Genomic DNA, 23,417 nt, shown 5'->3' with positions numbered 1-23,417 from the left:
CCGGGCTGCTTCGGCAGCTTTTTGACCTCGATGAAAAGCAAAGAAGAGCAGGTGTCAAAAATGTTGATTTTTGCCTCCTGGGTATTCCATTTCTAAGCCTCAAAACTAATAAAAAATTAAATAACTCAAAAATACAATTAACATAGTTTTGTAGAGCAGAAAGAGTTTTATCGAATGAATACTTACCCTTTGCCAAACAGCAAACAAATCGTTGTAAAATAAAATATAAAAACGCTACGAACTTATTCCCCAACCCAATAATATGTTTAACACTAAATACAAGTAAATGTGTGCATTTTATGTAAGACCAACACTTTTAAAGTACAATAAGTCTCTGAATTCTTTTTTTTTTTTTTTTGTACAGAGACAGAGCTAGAATCAGAGAGAGGGATAGAGAGGGACAGACAGACAGAAGTGGAGAGGGATGAGAAGCATCAATCATCAGTTTTTCGTTGTGGCACTTTAGTTGTTCATTGATTGCTTTCTCATATGTGCCTTGACCGTGGGGCTACAGCAGACTGAGTAACCCTTTGCTCAAGCTAGCAACCTTGGATCCAAGCTGGTGAGCTTTGCTCAAACCAGATGAGCCTGCGCTCAAGCTGGTGAGCTCAGGGTCTTGAACCTGGGTCCTCCGCATCCCAGTCTGATGCTCTATCCACTGCGCCACCACCTGGTCAGGCTCTGAATTCTTTTTAATAACATTGTTATGCTGTTGCTAACCAATGGTGAATAAAGTACTTCTTACCATTAATGCGACTTCTGGTGCTGCATGGTTTTGCTGATGGCTTTGTAGTCTGGTTGATACGTGGTGAGGTTAAGCTTCATGCAGGCGCTGAGACTTCCATTCGTTAAATGTGATCGTAGGTTGGTTTTAACATTCCTTAGATGTTAGAAAGACTGCTCACATGCATACGTAGAGCCAAACATTGTCAGTACAGCAATACTCACACACTGCAGTGTGTGGTATGTGACGGGAAGCGCTTCCAAGTTATGACAATCAGCTGGTTCGCAGGTTGAAGTTTTTTCATTTCTACCCACTTGTGTTGGCTCACCAACTCTGCTTGCTGTCGTGCAAGTCTTTCCAAATCTTCATTCAGTGACTTGAACTTATTCACACACATGTCTGAGGCCTTCAGGTCAACAGCTTGTAGCTCAAAATCTCTGATGGAGACACCGGGGATGTAACTCAGGTCAGCGCTGTCCACTGCGCACTCGTGTGGATGGGTGATGAACTTTAAAAGATGAGTGTGCTCATGAAATTCTCCAAAGCACACTTTGAATGACTGCAGGAGATTAGATGTGAAGCCCACTAGCTGCTGGAGATCAAGATGTTGAGCAGGGTCACTTGCTGTGCATGCATCTTTAAACTCTCCCAGTTTTTCAAAGTGTAGTAAACAACCTGTTTCAATGTCGGTGATGAAGAGTTCCAGCTTGTTTTCAAATGCAAACACTGCTTGTTGAAGGGATAAGACTGTATTTCCAACGCCTTGCATTTTCACATTGAGCTGGTTCAGATGCTCAGTCATATCCACGAGATAGTAGAACTTCAGAAGCCACTCATTGTTAGCTAACTCAGGATGCTCAACGTTTTTCATTTCAATGAAAGTCCAGATTTCGGTCAGACAAGCCGCGAGACGGCTGAGCACCTTCCCTCTTGACAACCAATGCACATTGCTGTGCAGAAGCAGACCAGGATAATTATTCCCAACTTCATCCAGCAGTGTTTTAAACTGACGATCATTTAAAATTCGGGCAATAATAAAGTTGACCACCTGAATGACCAGCGACATCACCTCATCAAGCTGCTCGCCACACATCTGAGCACAAAACGCCTCCTGATGTAGGATGCAGTGAAAACTTAGGATGGGTCTCTTTTCATGTTCACGAAGAAGCGCTACAATTCCTCTGTTTTTCCCCACCATGAACGGAGCACCATCGGTACACACCGAAATAAGTTTATCCATGGGTAGATTTTTTTTTTTAGTGAACTCAGTGAAAGACTTGAATAAATCCTCCCCTCTTGTTGTCTCTTTCATAGGCAAAAGAGCAAGACTTTCCTCACGTAGTGTGTCACCGACAGCATACCTTGCAATCACGCTGAACTGGGGTAAATGGCTTACATCTGTTGACTCATCCAAAGCGAGAGAAAAGAATGCTGCTGCATTTATGTCCTTCACTTGTGTTGCCTCAATTTAATTTGCCATCATGATGGTACAATCGTGAACAGTTCTTGCCAACAGAGGCATGGCTTTTATTCATTTTATTATTGTCTTTATCTGAAAAGTCATCAAAAAGTTCATTGGCAACATCAAGCATGAATGTTTTTGCATACTCCCCATCTGTGAATGGCTTTCCGTTTCTCACAATTGCTAAAGCACCAGCAAAGCTAGCCAAATTCCAGTCACTTTGTTGGGTCCAAACACGGAGTTGCTGCTGACTAGCTTGCACTCTGCACAGTAGCTCTTTTTTTTTTTTTTTTTTTTTTTTAAGAAACAATGGTTTATTTTTCTAATCGATTGACTAGGCTTCTGAATCATAAGGCCTCAACAAATGTTGCATCTTACTGTGGTCATTTTGAACAGTAAGACCTTCTATTTTGATTATCCCGGGTAAACAGCAATTTTGTTTCTCCATTGATTTCCATTTGCCAAACAGTCATGACAGATGGTTAACGTGGCGGCTGCTGCTTTCAGGGGGTTCTATCAGATGCATCCCAGTTTCCAGTGCAACAGCTCTTGGCGATCCCTCACGGAAGTCCGTTCAGCAGGACTTCCCTATCGCGGCTGCCCAAGGAGTCCTGCTTTGGCTGCCAGGGCTTCATTCTGCTGAATGTGATATTCCTGAAATCTCATGGAGATTCTCTGCGTCATTTTTAAATATTTCTCTAAGCAGTGTTCTGAACAGGTGTTCTCTTCAGGTTTTACTTCTCTTGTTGTGAAGTCTTTAACACAGTCCAAGAAGCAGGTTTTGTAAGTTTATTGTAGGTTCCAAGAAATTCTTTAAACTGTTTTATCTGGTCAGATTCTGGCATTTGTGCCGCCATCTTCTTTTGGTATGTTTATTAGTCACCTTTTCTGATGCATGAGTTTGTTTTCTTTCTGTTCTGGAAAAGCAGTTGTCCAACTTTTGCTTGAATGTCTCCAGTGAGGCCTGATTTCTTATTTAAGCACAGGCTCTCGCTTCCAACAACAGTACGAGGCTGGGGAGGGGGTGCTGCGCTGCCAATCGAGTCCGTGGGCGGAGGGTCGGGGTCACCGCGGTGCAGCTCTGCACAGTAGCTCTTGACATGCTTTCTTCCTGCTGTCCCCCACTGGATATTTTGATGCAAATGTAGTATGGCATGTGTTGAAGTGCCACTTTATATTTGACTGTTTCATCGATGCAATTTTATCATTGCATATTAGACACACTGCAGAACCTGCTCTCTCCACAAAGGCAAATTCCTCTGTCCATTCCTGCTGAAAAGTACGATACTCCTCATCTTTTTTTCTCTTCACCATCTTCTTCGTCAAAAGGGTTTCTGCAATTAGCTAGTTGACTACTTGATTAAAAGGAGGGAAGTTTACTTCCTGGCCTCACAACAACCTGTGTACATTATGCATTATCCAATAAAAATTTGTTGTTGTCCCGGAGGACAGCTGTGATTGGCTCCAGCCACCTACAACCATGAACATGAGCGGTAGGAAAAAAATAGATTGTAATACATGAGAATTTTTATATTTTTAACGTTATTTTTTTTAATTAAATATTTGCAAGCCAGCCTGACCAGACGGTGGCACAGTGGATAGAGCATCGGACTGGGATGCAGAGGACCCAGGTTTGAGACCCCGAGGTCATCAGCTTGAGCGCAGGCTCATCTGGTTTAAGCAGAAAGCTCACCAGCTTGGACCCAAGGTTACTGTCTCGAGCAAGGGGTCACTTGGTCTGCTGTAGCCCCACGGTCAAGGCGCATATGATAAGAAAGCAATCAATGAACAACTAAAGTGCCACAACGAAAAAAAAACTGATGATTGATGCTTCTCATCTCTCCGTTCCTATCTGTCTGTCCCTATCTATCCCTCTCTGACTCTGTCTCTGTAAAAAAAAAATTTTTTTAATTAAAAAAAAATATTTGCGAGCCAGATGCAGCCATCAAGAGCCACATCTGGCTCACGAGCCATAGGTTCCCGACCCCTGCTGTATAGGATACACTATAGAGAGTTTGGATGGATTATCTTCCTCTGAGCAGTTGAATTTTGTTCTAGTGGGCAATTTAATTCTTGACAGATTCTATTATATGAGGGATTAGTTTTAGGCTTTCTGAGGATGAGCCTATTTTGGTTTTGCATTTGCCCTTAATCCTAGGGTTTTAGTCCTTAGGCCTGGAATTTAGCAGTTGTGGCAATTGCTTCTAAAATATGGCCTGAATTTCAAAGAGAAACTTGAAGAGTTTATCAAACCTCTCTACCTAGGTGGAACTTAAACTTCAAAATCTCTCCAGCCCACGCAGGGCTCATGACAGTCTTGCCCTGTGCATATACACACATTGAAAGATTTTTATTTATTGATTTTACAGAAAGAAGAAAGGGGGGCGGAGGAGCAGGAAGTATCAACTCATGGTAGTTGCTTCTCATATGTGCCCTGACTGGGCAAGCCCAGGCTTTCAAACCAGTGACCTCAGCATTCCAGGTCCACTCTATCCACTGCGCCACCACAGGACAGGCGTATATCCACATTTAGAACTCAGCCAAGAATCTGTAGGCAATTAGTATGCAGATTTTATGGCCTTTCTCTGTCTCCTTCATTTTCAGGAAAATTTTCCACACTCAAATTCCAACATGACTCCTAAATGAAGACCCTCTTTCTGCTTAAATTCTACGTCCAAGGAATCGCTAATTAAGGGGGGCCCGCAGAGGAAAGGCAGGTTCAACATGGACTTCACCTAGTGTCCTTACCTGATTTCAACAATAGTATCTGCTCAGTTTCTGGCATTGTTTGTCCTTCCACACCTCCAAAGGTTTGTTTTTTACATTTGCCAGGTTTATAATTATCAACAGCAGGGTTAATCTGTTCAAGACCACTCCACCGTTACCAAAAGCAACTTCCTAACTTAACTGCATTTTAAATGTCATGCATCTTATCTAATGTATCAACACATATAATTCTATCATAAAAATTGTTTTTAAATGTTTAAGGAACTATTCTAACAGTTGTTTTCCATCATAATCCTTTTTTAAAAAAATCATTTTGAGGCCCTGGCCGGTTGGTTCCGTGGTAGAGCGTCAGCCTGGCGTGTGCAAGTCGCAGGTTCAATTCCTGGCCAGGGCACACAGGAGAAGCGCCCATATGCTTCTCCACCCCTCCCCCTCTCCTTCCTCTCTATCTCTCTCTTCCTCTCCCGCAGCCAAGGCTCCACTGGAGCAAAGTTGGCCCAGATGCTGAGGACAGCTCCATGGCCTCTGTCTCAGGCACTAGAATGGCTCTGATTGCAGTAGAGCAGTGCCCCAAATGGGCAGAGCATTCCCCCTGGTGGGCAGGCCAGGTGGATACTGGTAGGGCGCATACAGAAGTCTGTCTCTCTACCTCCCCACTTCTCACTTCAAAAAAATTAGAAAAAAAAAATCATTTTGAAAACATTTATTCTAAGGATTCAACGCCTTCACCAGACTCCCAAAATAATTCCCAACACAAATATGTTAAGAACTTTAAATACTATATGTTAGGAATTTCTGGCCTACAGATTTTCTGCACTGCCACCATGGGCTGCCTTGCAGCTGGGGGAAGGAATTTTTCCAAGCTTCCTTCGTTTCTCACCGAGTACCTCTGTGTCAGGCACTGATGGGAGCATGTTCACGTTTCCATGTAAAGGGACCAGCAGTGAACCACCTGGCCTTTCTCCTGCTGTGACGGGTCACCTGGCCTCTGAGGAACAGCCATTGTTTCCCATCTATTAATTGGTTAAAATCAGTCTGATAGGCCCCAATCCCAGGGTTATTCTTTCCCTCCCCTCTCCACCTCAGCCCACCTCCAGAGCCCCCACTCTGGTGTGTTTGCGGCTACCTTCTAAGGGTGGAAGAATCAGGCAGGAAAAAGGGGTCACTTGTCAGATGCTCGGGGAAGCCATAAACTGAGGGAAGACTGACCACTGGATCTGCAGCCTTTGATTGACACCCTTCGTGAGCACCAAGATGGGTATGGGGACTGAAGTCACAACACTGAAAGCCAGGAGGTGGGAGGCAGGAGTGTGACCCTTCCCAGTTTGGCATTGAAGCAAAGATGGAACAGCTGGGTGGGAAGGTAAGTCCTGGGAACAATCTCTTTTAAGTGCAAGAGGGACAGAGACAGGGAGAGAGATGAGAAGCATCAACTCGTAGTTACAGCACTCTAGTTGTTCACTGATTGCTTCTCATACGTGCCTTGATGGGGGGAAGAGGGGAGCGGGGAGCTCCAGCCAAACCAGTGACACCTTGCTGAAGCCAGCGACGTGGGGCTCAAGCCAGTGAGCGACCTTGGGGTCATGTCTATAATCTCATGCTCAAGCCAGCAACCCCGCGCTCAAGCTAGATGAACCCGTGCTCAAGCCAGCGACCTTGGGGTTTTAAACCTGGGTCCTCAGCATCCCAGGTCAACAGTCTACCCACTGCAGCTGGCCCTGTTTTAAGATTAGGAGAGACAGGTTGAATACAAGATAATCAGTGGACTAAGCATGGGTAGAGGGGTAACTCAGAAAGAGCACAGAAACATTCAACAAATTTTGGTTCTTGGACCCAGTTGGAATCCACTTATCTGAGGATTCTGCAGCACCTCTCAGTGTCTCGAGTGGATTTCCTATCACTAATCTGAATGAGTTTGGAGCTCAAGACCCATTGGCTTAAAACTCATCTTCAGGCTTCCCTGATACCTGTCAGGTTTCCACATTCTTGTGGGTGTGCTGCCACCTGCTGGAAGATGACAAGAAGTAATGACAACCATTTGCTGAAAGGAACTGACTGCTTTCCTAAAATGGCTGCAGTCCTTACCCAAACCACGGAATCAGAAACCAGACAGGTACCAGGGAAACCTGGATGACTCCTCTCCAGCCCTACAGGGTGCCCACCCTCCATCCCCATCTTCATTCCACTGGAACTCGGCACATCGGCACATCTCTGGTCAGAACCACCAGCTATCGGGGCTGGACTGTTTCCACCCTTCTATGGGGAAGAACAGAACAGCAGGAAGAACCTAGCTTTCTGCCCATCCTGCCTCACAGGTGTGCAGAGGGCATGGGCAAATGCAGGGCAGGTATCTTCTAGTACAGGCCCTACCCTAGGAGCTAAGAAGTCCTGCCCTCAAGTCAGGTTAAAGCCTCCCATTCCCCTCCCTTCAGTAGAAGCCACTGAAAGCCTACTCCAAGCTCTCAAGTCATGTTAAGTACATACTGAATAACCACCGGCTGCTGGGCCTGAGGGCCTGAGCTAGTGGCATGCTCCTAGGTGGCCAAAGTGCCTATTACACATTCAGGCTTACTTAAAACCAGCAGGCCTGCCTGACCTGTGGTGGCGCAGTGGGATAAAGCGTCGACCTGGAACACTGAGGTTGCCGGTTCGAAACCTTGGGCTTGCCCGGTCAAGGCACATATGGGAGTTGATGCTTCCTGCTCCGCCCTCCCCTTCTCTCTCTCTAAAAATTAATAAAAATAAAATGCCAGATAAAACCAGCAGGCCTGCCCCAAGTTGAGCCGCCAGCCAGGACTGGGATCTACTCAGAAGGCTGCAGTCACTGAGACAGCCCTCCAGCCACTCTTGATGGCTCCTAGAAGACCCTAAGACCACTCACAGGCCCTGGACAGTGTTTGGGACCAACCAATAGCCACCAACGGCATTTCTGACATTCAGTTCTACCTCCGCTCAGCCTTAGAGCCTAAGACTTAAACGACAATGTGCTCGACAGGGCTCCATTTAGCTGGAACTCGGAAATCTAGAAAACTGAAGGCTGCCAGGGGTTCATTTTAATTTTTGGGAACCTTTCTTTGGTACTCATCCCTCAAAGTAATGCCTTTGTCTTGTTCCAAGGCCTCAGTACCCTGAACAGGACTGTTAAGTGCTAGGTGACACGCACATGGCCAACTTCCTCATTCCATTAGAAAACTTAACCAAGTCAAACTGTCCAATTATACCCTCCAGTTTGGTTGCCCTGCACATTTACTGAATTCTGTAAGTACTGTTTTGACTTTTTTCCTAAACAGCCAGATGCTGGGGTTTTTTTTATTTTATTCACTCATTTTTAGAGATAGAGGGGAGACGCAGAAAGTATCAACTTCCATGTGCCAAGCTTGACCCAGCAAGCCCAGGGTTTTGAACTGGTGACCTCAGCGTTCCAGTTTGTCGCTTTATCCACTGTGCCACCACAGGTAGACATTTTTAAGAGTTGAGAAGCATCACAGCTTCACTTTGTTTTTTGTGACAGAGGGACAGAAAGATGGGGAGATGAGAAGCATCAATTCTTCATTGTGGCTCCTTAGTTATTACTTTCTCATGTGCCTTGACAGCGGAAGTGAGGGGGCGCTCCAGCTGAGCCAGTGACCATGGGGTCATGTCTAAAATCCCATGCTCTAGGCTAGAGCCGGTGACCTTAGGGTTTCAAACCTGGGTCCTCCACTTCCCAGTCCATTGCTCAATCTACTACGCTGCCTGGTCTGACCATTGTTGCTTCTTGTATGTGCCTTGACCAGGGGCTCAAGCCAGTGACCCTACCTCAAGCTGTTGTCATGGTTTTGAACAAAGAACTTCAGTGTTCCAGGCTGTTACTCTTACCTACTGTGCCACCACCAGCCAGGCCAATTTTCACATTTTTGCTAGTCTGATTAATAAACAGGTAGAGTCCACAGGCTTTTGGAGTTAGCAGTCTGCAAAATCCCAGACCTGTACACTATCTAGGGCACCATTTTTCAACTCAATTCATCATGTTAGTCCCTTGACCTCTAGACATCTCACAGGCCTTTAATAAAAGTAGAGGTGGGGTCAGGGGGTGCTGGATAGATCAGATGAAGTGTCTGGGTACTATTCATAATGCAAAACCAAAGGCCTGCCTTGTTAGTTCCACCCGAGGTTGCTGTAAGACTTACAAAAAATACCAAGTCCATCTACTGGAATGGTAGTTCCCTCCCAGCTTCAGCCCAAGCCTCCACTGGCCTCATCTGGCATGAATTCTCTTCATTAGTCAACTATTCCAGAATCATTGCTCTCAGCTGCGTATCTAAGGAGGCTCAACTCCGTGTGCCCCAAGGGCTCCCGTCTCCCTTTCCTGAGCACTCTTCAGACAGACACTGGATCCTCAGGAGGGCTACAAGCAGAAGCCAGGCTTCCATTTCAGCACAACCTCTAGTGGGGCACCTGAAAGCAAAGCATCAAGCATTTCAAGATGGGGGACGGAGACAGGAATGGACCCAAGGCGGCAGGGCTGGGTCTGCCACGCTCCACGCCTCAGCGCCATTCCAGGAGAAATACTCTAGCAAGTAGAAGTCTGGCACCAGAGTTTAGGACTTTTAATTTGTCCCAAAGTTGCTTAAGCAAAATCATAAAACATTCTGCTCTCCTTTAGACTCCCAACACACACACAAAAAAACTATTTGTAGGAAAAAAATGGTTTTGTACATGGGAAGAAACAATATAAATTCAAAAGTTACAGATAAGGGTTAGCTCTATCACTCTTCTCTTTAAAAAGTTTATATGAACATCCAGTCAAAACCAACAGGGTGTCTCCTTTGAAATGTTATCTATGCATGTTTCCAAGTAGACCACAGGACTGTATACTGTCTTGGAATGTCCTTAGAAGGCTCTGTCATTGATCAGGTAACAGAGTAAAAACCCCAGAGTCCTTTCTTTCAAATGGAAGAGGGAAAGACAGGGACAGAAGAAAACTATTCAAACTTCGTCTTCTTTCCTTGTGGCTTGTGGTCTCCGCCGCCGCCTCTGCCTCCTCGGAAGCCTCCCCGACCTGCGGAAGGGAAGACTCATTGAAGAACAGGGCCGAGAGGCTGTTCTCCCCTCCTCCAGGTCACTGAGACTGCTGCAGCCCTGGGAGCACAGAGCAGCCCTCCACACTCCTTACCTCCAAAACCGCCCCGACCTCGGCCACCAAACCCGCCTCGGCCTCCTCTGCCGCCGCCTCGCCCTCCAAAGCCACCTCGGCCTCCACCGCGGCCTCCGAAGCCACCTTCACCCTTAGGCTTGGCCCAGTCCAAAGTAACTTTGTTTCCATCAATTTCCCCATCTTCCATGGCCTCCTTAGCAGCTTTGGCATCTTCCTCACTGTTGAAGTCTACAAAACCAAACCTAAAACACCAAATGAAATGCCTGATTATAAAGCAAAGAGATATGGGATAAATGCCTAAGTTAACCTCATGGACAGTGATCCCCTAGTGAGTAGTACCCTTGCTCAACTGAGAAAGGACCCCACTGGCAAGGGCAGCTCTCTCTGGAAAGCCGAAACTGACAGCCCTTAATGCCAGAATGTCTCACAAACCAGCCGAATGTACCTCTGACAACAGGAGGCACAGCAGTGCTAGCTCTGTGAATTGCCTCTTCTTCTCGTGCGAATCCATAAACTGCCACAGGGCGGCAGAAAGGAGCTCAATGAGAAGACCCAGGACGTCAGGGGAGCTCCACACCCAGGGCACACTGCCCACTGCCTGCACCTTACCCTTTGGAAGAGCCAGTCTCCCTGTCAGTGACTATCCTTGCCCGAACAGAGCCATCAAAAGACTCCTTTAATGTCTCTTCTGTAGTCTCCTCCGACAAACCTTTGACAAACAGAGTTTTGGATGGTTCTGGGAAGAACAAAAAAATGAGCCTTTCATTAGTCACAACTCATAATGACATGATGAATTTACATGAGTTCGAATGATCACTGGCAAAGGAGGTTAAAGTATCTCTACGAGAAAAAGAAAATAATCTTAGCTACCGAAGCTTAATTAAAGCAAAGGACTTAAACCAACTGCCATCTCAGAGCTACCTCGATCACCAAAGCAGCTAAACTCCTGTCTCAGATCTTTTACGGAAAGGGGAACCTACCCAAACAAGCAAGACAAGAGAAATAAAGCAGGCAGCTAGAACTCCCAACAGGGCAGCAAATCATGGGCAAACCTGCTGCTCAGAGCTGACGTGGCTGGATCAGAACTTGACTATCTAGAGGAATTTTATTGGGATCTCATCAATTATTTCTCAGATATTCAGTCATCATATCCAGTGTCATTTACTCAGGAGCAACAAAAAAACAAATGTTCACCTCTAAATGACCAAAAAAAGTCCCAGCATGGCACCGAGGAGCTAGCCCCAACCACCATGTCCCTTGAACGGAAACTTACGGCTTCTTGCATTAGGTGATCCCCTGGGTCCTTGCAATTCCAGCCTGATTGCTCTGCCCTCAATTTCTCTTTTATTACAGGAATTTAAAGCTTCTTTAGCATCTTCAAATGAAGCAAATTCTATAAATGCATACCTGAAGAGTAAGTCAACATTTAGAGTAAATCGCTTGACCTGTGGTGGTGCAGTGGATAGAGCGTCAACCCAAAATGTCGAGGCCAATAGGAGCTAAGGTCATACTGCTTAGGTCTGAATCACAGTTCAGGCATTCATTCAACAAGTTACTTAACCTGTCTTTGCCTCCTCTGTAAAACTCTTGGTTGGTAAGAGAAGGGAATATGTGAATAACAACAGTATTTATGACATACACAAAAAAACAAACAAAAGAAAAAAGAAAAAAACAAAAAAAAATGTTGAGGCCGCCATTTCGAAAACCCAGGCTTGCCCAATCAAGGCACATACCAGAAGTAATCAATGAACAACTAAAGTGAAGCAACTACAACTTTGCTCCCTCTCTCAAATCAACAAAATCTTTAAAATACATACATACATACATACGTAGAGTAAGTCACCAAGCTCATGGCTCTTCTGCAATCATATCCAATGCCATTACACCCTTTTCCTCACACACATAAATGCTCTGTATTAGACTAACTAAAATGATTCAGCTTTTAACAGCTAGGAAAGCATAATTTTACCTATGCATAACCACACAAATATACAAATTATTTTACCCTTTAGATTTGCCATTTTGGTTCTGGGGCACTTTGATAAAAGTAGCCTTCTCAAATACTTCCTGAAGAGTTTCTTCTGTTGCACTGTAGGAGAGATTGCTTAAAACCAGAGTTTTTGATTCACCTACAAATAAAAAGATGCCAAGTTATGACTGAAATACTGGTTGGTTCTCAACCCTAGTCACAGATATAGCTTGTTCTTAAGGATTCCTGTGCTTGCCCTGACCAGGTACCTTGTTAGTTAGTGCCATCCTGATACACCAAGGCTGTGGGTTTGGCCACCAATCGGGGCGCACACAAGAATCAACCAATGAATGCATAAATAAGTGGAACAACCAATAAATCTTTCTCTCGTTCTAAAACTGAATAAAAAAGTCTGTGCTTAAGAAGGTTAACATGCTAATTTTCTAAGCATGCTAATGCTGATGCAGATGGAATCCCATATTGAGTGTCTCAACATACCAAGTACTTATTATGCTCTGTTAAGTCCTGCTTCTTTTGGTTCCTGTTGTTCTGATGTAAGCTAACTTATGGTCTATATCTTCCTAGAACAGTCTTCTGACTTTAAAATATAAGTCATTTAAAGTATAAAGCATACATAAAAAAGAAGTTGGATCTATGTTCTAATTCAGAATGATTTCATATAGCTCTCATTCAAGACACTGAATTACCATTAACAGAGGTGTAACTTGCTTAATCTATATATATCTATGTCCAATTAATCAGTCAAGTTATAAAATGTTCTCATCAATTCTAGAACCCTATAGGAAGCCTATTAATTCTTACCACTCCAAGTGCTATTCTTTCCACCTCTGTAGTCTTGACTTTGACCTTTCTCTCCGGTGTAATATAGGGATATAGATCGCCCATCTATTTCTGTTCCCTGTTTTTCTTCCAAGGTTTTCTCTGCATCAGCCTCTGTCTTAAATTCAATATAAGCAATCCTGCAATGAAGGGGAGCATGACAACATTAAAATTAGCTGATTTTTAAAACTGTATTAACTTTTTAACACAAATGTTTTAATTGTACGCTTCAGTTGAATACAATAAAAGAATATCCTATTTTACACTAATTAAAACATTTGAGATTTCTGCCATTTTTTCAATGAAAACTTTCAACACAAAGTTCGCCGAGAACTACAAAATTTGCTCACGGTAACTACACCTTAACTACAGTAATTACCATTACTCACAAGGCACTCACTGTACATTGGGCACATCTCACAGCACTTTATACACATTAACTCACCTTTTTATATCACTCTACATTGAGTATGTTATCCCCACTGAAGATAGGAAATTGAGGCATGTTATAAATTTATTTGCCCAAAATCATACACCTAGAAAAGTTGGATCAACATTTCTAAACTAGAAATGCATTTAAACTTTAATAAAACTCAACATTCCAGTAGACATCAAACATACCCTTTACTCTTTCCATCCTTGCTGACTAGTCTGATCTCCGCAGCATCTTCAAACACTTCCTTCAATTCTTCCTGAGTAACTTTATAAGGCAGATTTTTAGCCAAAAGTGTTCTTGCATCTCGATCTACATAAAAACACAAAATGAACAGATAGGTTAAAAGGTGTTTTTCCTCTCCCCTCAAGACACTGACCAATAAAAACGTTCTGTACAAGATAAAATCTGAGACCCCACATGTTCAAAACACACGGATACAGTACTATGAATACAGCAGTGACAAGACAAAGCTGCTGTCACAACTGACATCAAAACTGTATGTTGGGGCCCTGGCCGGTTGGCTCAGCGGTAGAGCGTTGGCCTGGCGTGCGGAGGACCCGGGTTCGATTCCCGGCCAGGGCACATAGGAGAAGTGCCCATTTGCTTCCCCACCCCCAACCCCTCCTTCCTCTCTGTCTCTCTTCCCCTCCTGCAGCCAAGGCTCCATTGGAGCAAAGATGGCCCAGGCGCTGGGGATGGCTCCTTGGCCTCTGCCCTAGGCACTAGAGTGGCTCTGGTCGCGGCAGAGCCCCGGAGGGGCAGAGCATCGCCCCCGGTGGGCATGCCGGGTGGATCCCGGTCGGGCGCATGCGGGAGTGTCTGACTGTCCCCGTTTCCAGCTTCAGAAAAATACAAAAAAAAAAACCCCAAAAAACTGTATGTTGGACACTTAAGTGCTCAGTATTTGGGGATTTAAGTCATGAACACACATGAAATATGACAAAATACATGTAGGATACAAAAAGAATAGTCAGGGATCTGATGTCTTTCAGGGAAGAAAGGCCTCTCCACATTAATTTGGGAACAGGCATACACCTTGTTTTACTCAGTTTTATATTCCACAGAGATTGCATTTTTTACTAAATGAGTTCAAGTTCATCCACCAGCAAAAAGGCTAAAACTCCTTTAATGTGACACTCACTTGATTACAGTGATTTGCAACCGAATCTGCAATTACCTCCAAGGTATGCCTGTACATCTAACCAAATCTTTTTTCCCCCCACAGAGACAGAGTCAGAGAGAGGGACAGATAGGGACAGACAGGAACGAAGAGAGATGAAAAGCATCAATCATCAGTTTTCTGTTGCGGCACCTTAGTTGTTCACTGATTGCTCTCTCATGTGTCTTGACCGTGGGCCTTCCAGAGACTTAGTAACCCCTTGCTCGAGCCAGCGACCTTGGGTCCAAGATGGTGAGCTTTGCTCAAACCAGATGAACCCGCGCTCAAGCTGGCGACCTCGGGGTCTTGAACCTGGGTCCTCTGCATCCCAGTCCAACGCTCCATCCACTACGCCACCACCCGGTCAGGTTAACCAAATCTTTTTAAGTCCATTTTAAGTCTTGCTTGCCTAACTCTGGAATTTATAACACCAGAAATCAATGCCAGGTATTGTTGTAAACATTTAACATTCTAACTCATTTAATCCTCACGTTATGAGAAAACCAAAGGAAAAGGTTAAGCTATTTAACCTGACCAAGTAGACTAGAAACATAGCCATTAACAAGTTATTGCCAGTCCGTGAATGAGTTAACCACCCTGTTGTGTGAAGATTGTAGAACCAATGCTTACAGACTTTATAACCTTTACACAGCATCAGGGTGGTTAAGCTGTTCACGGACTGGCTAAAATTTCTGGCAGACCAGTGCTTGAAAAACACTGACCTAAAGCTGTACATACCTTTTTTACTATCCTTTCCCTTTGGTTTTTCTAGTTTAATTTCATTGCCAAAGACTTTTAAACCAGTGAGTTCCAAGGCTTTTTCCAGGTCTTCAGCTGACTCAAAATCCACATAGCCGAACTTCCTAAAGGAAGGTGATAAGACAGGGAACAAAATTACAGATTGGGGGGGAACATTAACACATATTCTATGCAAGCATTAACACTAACATGGTGCAAACAAAGGTAAAAAGCAACCCAACTCAACAAAATAAAGCCCAACTCTGAAAGCTGGGGATATAGAGCAAGGTGTAAGTACCACGACCTGCTACAGGGTCACCTCTGAGGTTGTCTCTACTGCCTACAGTGCTCGTACAATTGACAGTACTAGCTAACAAGAACTGGTTTAAGCATCAAGATAGGAGAATCCTGTCTGGTTAAAAGCATTCACTATTATGGCTATTTGGAGTTAACAGTTTTGTTTTTTAAATAACTTTAATAAAAGCTTCAGCCCTGGTCAAGTAGTCAGTTAATTAGAGCATCATCCTAATATCCCAAGATTGTGGCTTCCATGCCCAATAAGGGCTCATGTAGGAATCAACCAATGAATGCATAAATAAGCAGAACAAATCAATCTTTCTCTCTCTAAAGTCAATTTTAATAATTTTTGTAAAATTAATGCTTCCAAAGCTCATTACTTATTAAAAATTATATTGTGCTCTATAGAAAGTGATGGGGAGATCATAGAAATTTCAATTTAGGAGTTTTACCATTTGATAACCTAAATAAACTATTCATTAATGTCTAAACTTTGAAGACACACTCATGCCTACAGTAGAGGGACTAAAATTCTAAAAGGGGCAGGAAAAAAGCTAATTTAGCATACCAAGGAGTAACATGCAGAAATACCATGCCTTAACTCCCCCGTACTTACCTGGACACACCAATTCTGACATCCACAACAGCAAGATCATTTTTAGCAAAAACATCACTGATACCCGTTTTTAATTCAGGAGCAGATTTGCTGAAGTTCAGGTTCCCAACAAAGAGATTGAAAGCCGTAGTTGGTTCTGTGCCTGGATAAAAATGAAGTCAAGTTAATCTAATTTATGAAGTATGGCATAAGCCGAATTTCCAGTGCAGATTTCTGTACAGAGCACATCAGCACATTACAATGTAGCATCAGGTCTCAGTATTAAGTCCCTTTGCTGTTCATCACTTGTGCTACTGGGTGCCACCCCCTCAATTTTGCCAAATTACCTTCCACCTTCTGTTTCTTGGCTTCAGGAGCAGCTTTCTGTTTGGCCATTTCCTTCTTTCGTTTTCCAGGTGCTTCTTTGACTGGCTCTGGACAACATTTCAAACAATTTATGTCATCCGTAAGTAGCCACACATATTCAAGTGCCTCCTTTAAACAAAACTCACATACCAATATACTCCAGAATCTATCTGATTACCTTCCTCCTCATCATCGTCCTCCTCTTCCTCCTCCTCCTCCTCTTCCTCATCATCCTCTTCTTCATCGTCATCATCATCCTCTTCGTCATCCTCCTCCTCTTCATCCTCATCCTCAGCTGTGCTCTTGGCCTTCACAAGAAGCGCTTTTGGAGGAGCTTTCGTGCCTTTGGCTAGTGCCAGCTCCATAGGCTCTTCTTCCGAGTCTGAAAGAGAAGCTACCTAGTCAAAACCTCAAAAGAATTATCCCTGAACCAACATCAGTTCAAGATAAACCTAAAGGAAATCTAAAGGGGAAAAAAAAGTAATAGTGTACTTAGTAGTTCCGGCATGAATTAACAAGATTCCTCGGAAACAAAATCCTGTATTATGAAAAACATTCGTAGAATGTGCCCTCAGTCACCAGTACCAGTGTAGTATACAACCAGCCCAGGTAATAAAAACCTGGGAGGATTTTTTTCTAAGCCCTGTGGGTCACAGAAGGAGTATATTTCAGGCCCACCCCCTACCTCACCCCTAATAAATCTTGGAAATAAGAGCCCGAGAATGACCAAACAGAACTCCTTACCATCCTCTTCGTCGTCATCCTCATCATCTTCATCGTCCTCATCGTCATCTTCCTCATCATCCTCATCATCTGAGGCAGGAGCGACAGCAGCCGCTTTCATCACTGCTGGCTTCAATTCCTCCTCCTCTTCATCCTCATCCTCCTCGTCATCCTCTTCACTATCCTCGTCGTCTTCCTCATCACTGTCTTCCTTCTTGGCATTCTTACCATTCTTTGCTCCCTTGGCAGGGGTGGCTGCTCCCTTTTTACCAGGAGTTGCTACCCACGCTTTGCCTGGTGTGCCTCCCTTCTTGCCAGGTGTGGCTACTGCTTTGGCTGGTGTAACCGCTGCCTTTTTGCCAGGGGTCGGCATAGCCGCTGCCTTTTTGCCAGCAGTGACAACTGTCTTCTTGGCTGGTGCGACGACCATAATCCTCCTTGGTGGAGAAACCATCACCTTCTTTGCTGGAGTTGTGGTAGCCTTCTTGCCTTTTTTCTGAGGAATGATAACCTTAAGAATAATAATAAAAAGTTTATTTTCAACTCAAAAAGAATCTTATTCCCACATAAATGAGCACTAAAGTCTAGTACTGCCTCTGGTTCAAGACTATATGTGTTAGATATGTGCTGCCATGTTAAACTATAAAGTCAAGGCCCTGGCCGGTTGGCTCAGTGGTAGAGCATCGGCCTGGCGTGCAGAGGTCCCGGGTTCAATTCCTGGCCAGGGCACACAGGAGACACGCCCATTTGCTTCTCCACCCCTCCCCCTCTCCTTCCCCTCTCTCTTCCCCTCCGGCAGCCGAGGTTCCACTGGAGCAAAGTTGGCCCGGGCGCTGGGGATGGCTCCATGGCCTCTGCCTCAGGCGCTAGAATGGCTCTGGTTGCAACAGAGCGACGCCCTGGATGGGCACATGCGGGAGTCTGTCTGACTGCCTTCCCGTTTCCAACTTCAGAAAATTACCAAAAAAAAACACAACAAAAACAAAAAACTTATAAAGTCATGTTTACATAACTTTCTGCCTATTTGTGAGGTCACAGTCCTCATTTTCACATAAAATATCCAAGCATTATGAACCCGTAACACTTCAAAGACTAAACAATTCCTGCAAAATTAATACAAACTAAAAAAGGAACATTTTAGCTTGATAAAAACGTTACCTACATTGAAACCACACTCAAAGCTACTTGGCCAGTTTTATCAGGTAACACACACTGCTCCCAAAAATTAGGGGATCAGGGAACATGCAGACACCCCATTACTTCCAGACTTTTTTTTTTTTACAGAGAGAGAGTGATAGGGACAGACAGACAGGAACGGAGAGATGAGAAGCATCAATCGTTAGTTTTTCATTGCGTGTTGCAACACCTAGTTGTTCATTGATTGCTTTCTCGTATGTGCCTGCACCATGAGCCTTCAGCAGACCGAATAACCCCTTGCTCGAGCCAGCGACCTTGGGCTCAAGCCAGTGAGCTTCTGCTCAAACCAGATGAGCCTGCACTCAAGCTGGCGACCTTGAGGTCTCGAACCTGGGTCTTCTGCATCCCAGTGAGACACTCTATCCACTGCGCCACCGCCTGGTCAGGCACTTTCAGACTTTTGTGTAGTGCATTTTCACCAATGAAGCCGGTTTTGCATCTCATCTGCATAATCGAACAACTTTCTTTGACTTGTAGTTTGCTTTTCGAATTTTCTTGTCTAATAAAATCAAATGCTTTTTTAAAAATCACTTCATATTCATTTTGTAATAGCCCCTAATTTTTGTGAGCAGTGTATTCAAGCTTTTGGTTGTCTTCACAGTCAGCAACAATAGCCAGGAGTACCAGCCAGTGTTAACGTTAGCACAAAGGGAGACAGCAAGCCTCACTAGACAGCAAGCAATCACTGTCACAGTGACCCACATTACAGAATTCACACAAAGGACAGAATCCTGCACGGAACTAGGAATTTGGTAAAGCTAACCTCAGACCTGAGTCTAATGCTCAGCACTGTCACACGTAGGACAGCTGCCCAGGCTGTTTCCTCATCTAGCACATGGGACTAACACGTACTCTGCAGGAGATACATGAGGAGACTCCAGATCTTTCTCTCAAGCTCATTCTAATACTTACCCGTACATTCTAACAAATCAGTGAAGAGACCGAAACATTCAACCATTACCACAGAATACATGTGAATGAATACAATCGTATTTTTGTCAGTTATTTTCAGACATCCCACAGCACCTGTTTTCACTCCACTCAGCATTGAAGTGTGTAATTACCTCTTCTCCACTGCTTTCATCTTCTTCGTCATCTGACATTTCCTCATCTTCACTATCTTCTTCTACCTCCTTTGGAGGAGGAGCCATTTTCTTGGGGTCACCTTGATTTTTACCAGTCTAAAATAGACACAAATATTAGTACTCTACGCCTCCCACATTTCAGGCCACTCAGCTCTTGCCCTCTCTTCACAGTACAGCGCAGCCATCTCCCTTTCTCAGATCGCACTGCTCATACGGTGAAACACTGCTATTAACATAAACCAACCTTAGCTTAAATTAAACTTCAAGGAAATGTTCCCCTCTTCCTGTTGCCTTCATTAAGCACACCCGTTAAGGCCTTCGGTAAATTGTGGCACCTTATCCCACCACTCTCCTATGAACTTAAATTAGGACAACTTAAAAAAAAAAAAAATCACGTTCTAACCCAGAGGTCTCAAACTCGCGGCCCCCGGGCCGCATGCGGCCCGCCCACCAATTTTGTGCGGGCCGCAGACTAATCCACGAAGTTTGATTAGTCTGCGGGCCGCACAAAATTGGTGGGTGGGCCGCGAGTTTGAGACCCCTGTTCTAACCTAACTACCTTCGGTCTTCTCTTGAACTTATCCTTCCCAGGGAAACCCCGCCCCTCTCAGACACCCCCGGGGCCACGTGGGGACACCTCGCAGGCCACCATGTGCGCGCAGCCTGGCCCCGAAAGCACGCGGCAGGGCCTTCTTCCGGCGGCCACCTCACGTCCAGTATCCCACAGGCCGCGGGCCTCCAGCTGGGGCAATTCGCCGTCCCCGCCTCACAGCACGGTCCCCTCCGAGAGGCTACCAGCCACCCGGCACGGCCCACGTGGCGGACCGCGCGCGGAGGCACGTGCGTCAGGAGGCGGGGCCCCGCTCGCGCCCGTCGCAGGAGTTTGGCCTTATCCCTCCACCCCGACATCCAAGCGCCTCTCGTCCGTGCTCAGTACCGACATCTTTCCCCGCCGCATCAACCACCCGCAACACCTGCCGAAGCTTTTCACCTCACCACCAAGTAGCCAAAAGCCGCGAGACCTCTGCGCTAATCACGCGAGACTTCTCGCAAGCATGGCGCCCTCGAACGCGCCCGGGATAGCGCGCAGGCCCTCCTCCTCGCGGCGCCGCGCGCGCGCTCCTCAGAAAACAGGCCTCGCTCGACGTCCGCACTTACACGAGCAAAGGCCCTTACCTTTGCGAGCTTTACCATGATGGCGGCTGATGACGGCGGAGCGTGTGGCAGGCAAGCGGCGCAGAGACCAGAAGAACCGAACGACGTCGATGGCGGCCGCTGGTACTGAAAAGCCGGAGCGCAAACGTCTCGCTGCCAGCAAGAGCTCGAGACTGAGGCGAAAGACTGAGCCTGCCCAGTAATCGCCTCTGGACAGGCGTTGACTGTGCCCTCGTGACTCCATCTCAACCAACCAGAGTTTGCGTTCATCCCACGAGCCAATCGCGAGCCTCTATCGGGAACAGCGAGAGGCGAGGCCCAGGCGAGAGTGGGCGGGCCGAGACGTCCAGGCGAGAGGGAGGGGGTTCGGTTTCCGCGCTCTGGGAGGGAGCCGCTTTGTGCAAGGCCGGCACTGATTGGGCGGTGGGCGCGCGGTTTCCGAGGTGCCCCTGCACGGCCTGCGTTCGCGGAGCCTGCGCCGTGGGACGGACATTTTTAGCGCCGCGTGTGCCCGATCTAGGGTCCTTCGGTATTCCTGGTCCCCTGTTCCCGGGACCCGGTCGACTCGGGCTGAGTTCCTCGACATCCCCGCCCCGGACTCCACGCTCAGCCTCCCGGCGGCCGTGTGAAAAGGAATTGACTCCCATTTCCCTGCTGACGAGCCCGAGACCCGAAGTTCATAACACCCCGAGTCGGAGGCCCACCTTAGTCCCAACGAACCAGGGCCAGAAAATCCCCCTCTCTGCCCGTGATTCCCTCCGGGGCCACGTGCTTGAAGTTGCCTCCTGAGCGCGGTTGATAAAGGCAGTCGGGTACCTTTGTGAGGTTACTGTGGGCAGTGCACAAACATCATATTTAATCTCGAGTACCTCGGGCGCTAGGTGTTCCTTTGGGGAACAGGCTCAGAAAGATCACTTTCCGGCGGTCACAGGGTGTTGTAACGGGGGGGGGGGAGGGGGGCCTGGTTAGGCCGATCACAGACCCATGCCTTTGCCAATCACAAGTTCTCTGTCATTTGGGACTAAAGCACCCATTCCGATATGTGGCTGAGAAGTCAGTATTACCATATGGTACAGGGGGAGGTCAGAAGAGCCAAGGCAAAGGTTCCCTTGATGGTGGAGGCACAGAGGATTCTTTTGTTGAGCTTTCTGCCAATTATTCCTAGAGGTCACCGTGGGCAAACTACCCGTGGTGCTGAGCTTAACCCAGAGCACTTCAGTTTAGAACTAACCCAGAATATACCCTGGGCATGAGGTACCTAATTGTTCCTACAGAGCCGGAATCACCTTCAGCTATGACCATATTTCCCCCACTGACCCGATGTTCAGAATCACTTCTGGAGATTCTCATTGAAGAGGTCTGGGTTGGGGCTCAGATTTTGTATTTTAACAAAGGCCCATGGAGAGTCTTGTGAGCAATCAAGTTATTTTGCAAATCTTATTAGAACACTCCTGGGACTGAATGTATAGGAAACCCACAGCCACCCACTGGGACTCTCTGATCAAGGAGGGGCTGGGGCCAGTTTGGTGGTGTGCACCTTGCTTTCCCATGATCTTGGAGGGCCCCTGAGGAGATCACATTCTGAACTCTGGGATGAGGGCCAAGAGAATACTTAACTGGGTAATGGGACAGAAAGAACAGCATGAGCTAAGAAATGGTGGAATAATATATTCTGGAGAAGAGGCTGGAGAGATGAACAGTGGGCATGATCAAGTGACAGGGATGAATTTTAGAAATACTGGCATGGCTGGCTCCTTGTTATTCAGATCTCAGTTTATATAACCTCTTAGGAGGCCTTCCCCATCCCTCTAATTAAAAATGCCACCAAGACTTCCTATCACATCCCTCTTAAGTTTTCTATAGGTACTTATAAATACCGGGCATGTTTCTTGGCTGTTCATTGGCGGTTTGATCACTTCCCAGCCATAAGAACACAGATTTTGTTCTCTTCTATATTCCTAAAGCCATGGTGAAAATTATTATTTAAAAAAAATTTTTTTTTGCAAGAGAGAAGGAGGGAGAGAGATAAGAAGCATCAACTCATGGTTGTAGCAGTTTAGTTGTTCATTGATTGCTTCTCATACATGCCTTGATGGGGGGTTCCAGCCAAGCCAGTGACCCCTTGCTCAAGCCAGCGACCTTGGGCTTCAAGCCAGCAGCCTTTGGGCTCAAGCCAGCGACCATGGGGTTGTGTCTTGATCCCACACTCAAGCCAGAGAGCCTGTGCTCAAGTCAGCAACCTCAGGGTTTCTAACCTGGGACCTAGCATTGCAGGTCTGCGCTCTATCCACTGTGCCACCACTGGTCATGCACCATGGTGAAAATTATTTGTTAAATGATCGATTGTCCTGACCTGTGGTGGTGCAGTGGATAAAGTGTCAACCTGGAATGCTGAGGTTGCCGGTTTGAAACCCTGGGCTTGCCTTGTCAAGGGACATATAGGAGTTGGTGCTTCCTGTTTCTCCCCTCCCCTCTTTCTCTAAAAATAAATTAGTAAAATATTTTTAAAATGAAGGAATAATGTAGTTCTGTAGAAAAAGCAGTGGAGAGAGCCAGTACAGCTTAGTGTTCAAATGCCTTGCTTTGGAGTAGTCTGGGATAGAAAAATAGTAGTATCTAATACTCATATGATACCTATTAAGTTCCAAACACTATTCCAGCTCTTTATATATTAATTCATATATATAAATTTAAAGGTTACTTACTCTTCAAAATAACCTTTAAAAATTTATGCCCTGGCCGGTGGCTCAGTAGATAGAGCATCGGCCTGGCATATGGACGTCCCAGGTTTGATTCTCAGTCAGGGC

The 23,417-nt window shown here is 45.7% G+C and overlaps 1 protein-coding gene, 3 non-coding genes and 1 pseudogene across 7 annotated transcripts; all 5 read right to left on the bottom strand.

Annotated features, from left to right (window-relative positions):
• Nucleotides 1-2,609: 2,609 nt before the first annotated feature.
• Nucleotides 2,610-3,261, bottom strand: LOC136338008 (mitochondrial import inner membrane translocase subunit Tim9 pseudogene; annotated as a pseudogene).
• Nucleotides 3,262-9,479: 6,218 nt separating this feature from the next.
• Nucleotides 9,480-20,806, bottom strand: NCL (nucleolin). Of its 4 annotated transcripts, none has more exons than XM_066279719.1 (14): nt 20,632-20,806; nt 19,435-19,551; nt 17,195-17,684; nt 16,629-16,832; nt 16,432-16,518; nt 16,106-16,247; nt 15,193-15,317; nt 13,481-13,604; nt 12,842-12,999; nt 12,056-12,179; nt 11,324-11,457; nt 10,660-10,786; nt 10,069-10,292; nt 9,480-9,954 (listed from the first exon to the last, which is right to left on the bottom strand). In XM_066279719.1, the coding sequence occupies exons 1-14, from the start codon at nt 20,647-20,649 to the stop codon at nt 9,878-9,880; spliced, it is 2,151 nt and encodes a 716-aa protein (XP_066135816.1). In that variant the 5' UTR covers nt 20,650-20,806; the 3' UTR covers nt 9,480-9,877. The 4 variants fall into 4 exon arrangements, with proteins under 4 accessions (XP_066135816.1, XP_066135817.1, XP_066135818.1 ...); XM_066279720.1 differs by having other exon boundaries at nt 20,647-20,805; XM_066279721.1 differs by lacking the exon at nt 20,632-20,806 and adding an exon at nt 20,393-20,413.
• LOC136307178 (small nucleolar RNA SNORA75) lies at nt 10,468-10,602 on the bottom strand. The gene has a single exon (XR_010725850.1). It is a non-coding gene; the product is annotated as a small nucleolar RNA SNORA75 (small nucleolar RNA).
• Nucleotides 11,125-11,204, bottom strand: LOC136307190 (small nucleolar RNA SNORD20). The gene has a single exon (XR_010725860.1). It is a non-coding gene; the product is annotated as a small nucleolar RNA SNORD20 (small nucleolar RNA).
• On the bottom strand, nt 16,328-16,397 carry LOC136307188 (small nucleolar RNA SNORD82). Its single transcript, XR_010725859.1, has one exon. It is a non-coding gene; the product is annotated as a small nucleolar RNA SNORD82 (small nucleolar RNA).
• Nucleotides 20,807-23,417: the final 2,611 nt, after the last annotated feature.

Source organism: Saccopteryx bilineata, chromosome 5 (genome assembly GCF_036850765.1).
Source record: "Saccopteryx bilineata isolate mSacBil1 chromosome 5, mSacBil1_pri_phased_curated, whole genome shotgun sequence".
Lineage (NCBI taxonomy): Eukaryota > Metazoa > Chordata > Mammalia > Chiroptera > Emballonuridae > Saccopteryx > Saccopteryx bilineata.
The sequence above is the reverse complement of the archived record's forward strand: the minus strand, read 5'-3'. Positions and strand labels throughout refer to the sequence as shown.

Bases quoted from the DNA above. Each gene is read 5' to 3' on its own strand.
- NCL (XM_066279721.1), bottom strand. From the start codon at position 20,413: ATGCGGCGGGGAAAGATGTCG. The intron at 16,833-17,194 runs GTAAGGAGTTCT...CTTCTCTTTCAG, and splicing joins GGATGACGACGAAGAGGATG to ACTCGGAAGAAGAGCCTATG. The intron at 16,248-16,431 runs GTAATTTGGCAA...ATTTTTATCCAG, and splicing joins CAAGAAACAGAAGGTGGAAG to GCACAGAACCAACTACGGCT.